Genomic DNA, 1,834 nt, shown 5'->3' on the forward strand with positions numbered 1-1,834 from the left:
GCCATATTGGATTTGATAGAGGGAGGTCAGGTGTAATTTGATAGGATATGAAAACAGGTGAAAGATAGAAAAAAAAGGTTAAAAGAGAGAGGCGGGAAGAACAAAGGGTTAGTAACACGGGGATCAATAAGGAGAAGGAAGCTCAGCAAGGGAATAAGGACAGAAGGGCAAGTAATAAGGAGAAGGAGAGAAGAGGTTAGAAAACGATTAGAGAAGGACAGAGAGAGGAGGTCGTATAGCATGAGCTTTACGAGTGTGGAAATTGAGGAGGTAATATACGGAACGGGGAATGGGAACGGAGCAGAAGAGCAGGTTTTTAGAACACCACAGCCAAGCAGAATAAAGTCCCTAGACGAAGAGGCAGAAACACCAAAGGGTCTGGAATGCCGAGAGGCGGAAGGAGAGGAGGCCGAACAGGACGTGGAAGAGGAAAAGGGAGCACCAAGCTCAAGCAGAGGAAATTAGAGAGCAGCCTAAGGGAGAACTCGTTGAAAAGGAAAGAAAGTAGCCCGGGAGAACAAGAGGATAAAAATAAGAAAGAAAAAACGGAGATGGAAAGGACATACGAGGAGAAGGGAATATTTGCTAAAAGTAACAAAGTAAAGAGGTCGCCGCAATCGGAAAGTAAGTTGAAAGAAGGGGAAGATAAAGAAGAAGACGAGGAGAGTGGAGCTGAAAAAGAGAAAGAGAGTGGGACAATGGAAAGTATTTTAAAGAAGCTGGATGAAATGAACAGGAAGATGGACAAGGAACAGGAAGAGAGAAAGAGGTTGATGGAAAGATGGGAACAGAGGTATGATGCGCTGGAGGTTAAAATGAACAAGAAAGTAGATGAAGGGCTGAAGTGGATGGAAGGCAAAATAAAGGAAGAGAGCGAGGAAAGGAAGAGGTTTAGAAGGGAATGGAAAGAAGCTATGGGGAGGGAGGAGGTTAACAGGAAGGCAGACAAGGAAGAATTGGAAAGCGAGCTAGAGAAGGAAAAAACAGAGAGGAAAGAGGAGACAAAGAGGATTTTAAAAAAACTAGAAAAACAGGAGGAAAGGCAGAAGGAGAAGGGCGCGCAAACAGGACGCGCAGTAGAGGGAGGAAATAAAGAAACAACAGCAACGACAGGGTTCGACAGGAAACAGATGGCAGAGTTGGAATGGAGGATAGAGGAGGGAGAAAGAGACAGAAAGAAAAATAACCTGGTAATTTCAGGATGGCAAGAAGAAAAATGGGACAAAGAGACAGTGGAATCATGGATAAGGAAGAAGCTAAATAAGATAAGAAAGACATGGACAATAAAAGGAAAGACCCGCAGGCTAAGGCTAGAATACGGGAAATGGGAGGAAAAAGGGGCAATTATGAGAGAAAACTCGAAGCTACAAGGCACAAATATCTTCATAGATCACGACCTAACCTGGAAAGAAAGGAGGAATAAGGAAAAAACAAGAGAGGCGGCGATAAAGCAAAGAAAGGAGGGAAAAGTGGTGAAGATAGGATACAATAGGCTATGGATAGATGGGACAGAGCACACATGGAATGAAAGGGAACAAGAATTTTTTCGGAGCAAGAGAAGGACAGGGAAAAGTAACAAAGAGAAAAAGGAGGAACATACGGATAGTTAACTGGAATATAGCGGACATAAAAGGATCAAATGAGGATACATGGAAATACTTGAGAGGATTTGACATCATCTGTCTACAAGAGACATGGATACAAGATAGAGAGAATACATTCTGGAAAAAGAAGCTTGTTAGCTTTGAGTTCAAGACAAGGGATGCAAAAAAGGGGGAGAAAGAGGAAGAGTAAAAGGAGATTTAGCAATGGCAATAAAAATAGATGGAAAGGC

General features: G+C 42.7%; 1 protein-coding gene across 1 annotated transcript; it reads left to right on the forward strand.

Moving 5' to 3' along the window:
* Positions 1-383: 383 nt before the first annotated feature.
* Positions 384-1,610, forward strand: LOC116418051 (histone-lysine N-methyltransferase, H3 lysine-79 specific-like). Its single transcript, XM_031933230.1, has one exon. It carries the CDS (start codon positions 384-386, stop codon positions 1,608-1,610), a length of 1,227 nt encoding a protein of 408 aa, XP_031789090.1.
* Positions 1,611-1,834: the final 224 nt, after the last annotated feature.

Source organism: Nasonia vitripennis, unplaced genomic scaffold (genome assembly GCF_009193385.2).
Source record: "Nasonia vitripennis strain AsymCx unplaced genomic scaffold, Nvit_psr_1.1 unplaced0001, whole genome shotgun sequence".
In the NCBI taxonomy this organism is placed as follows: Eukaryota; Metazoa; Arthropoda; class Insecta; order Hymenoptera; family Pteromalidae; genus Nasonia; species Nasonia vitripennis.

Excerpts from the sequence above, each read along its gene's own strand:
- LOC116418051 (XM_031933230.1), top strand. The coding sequence starts at position 384 with ATGCCGAGAGGCGGAAGGAGAGGAGGCCGAACAGGACGTGGAAGAGGA.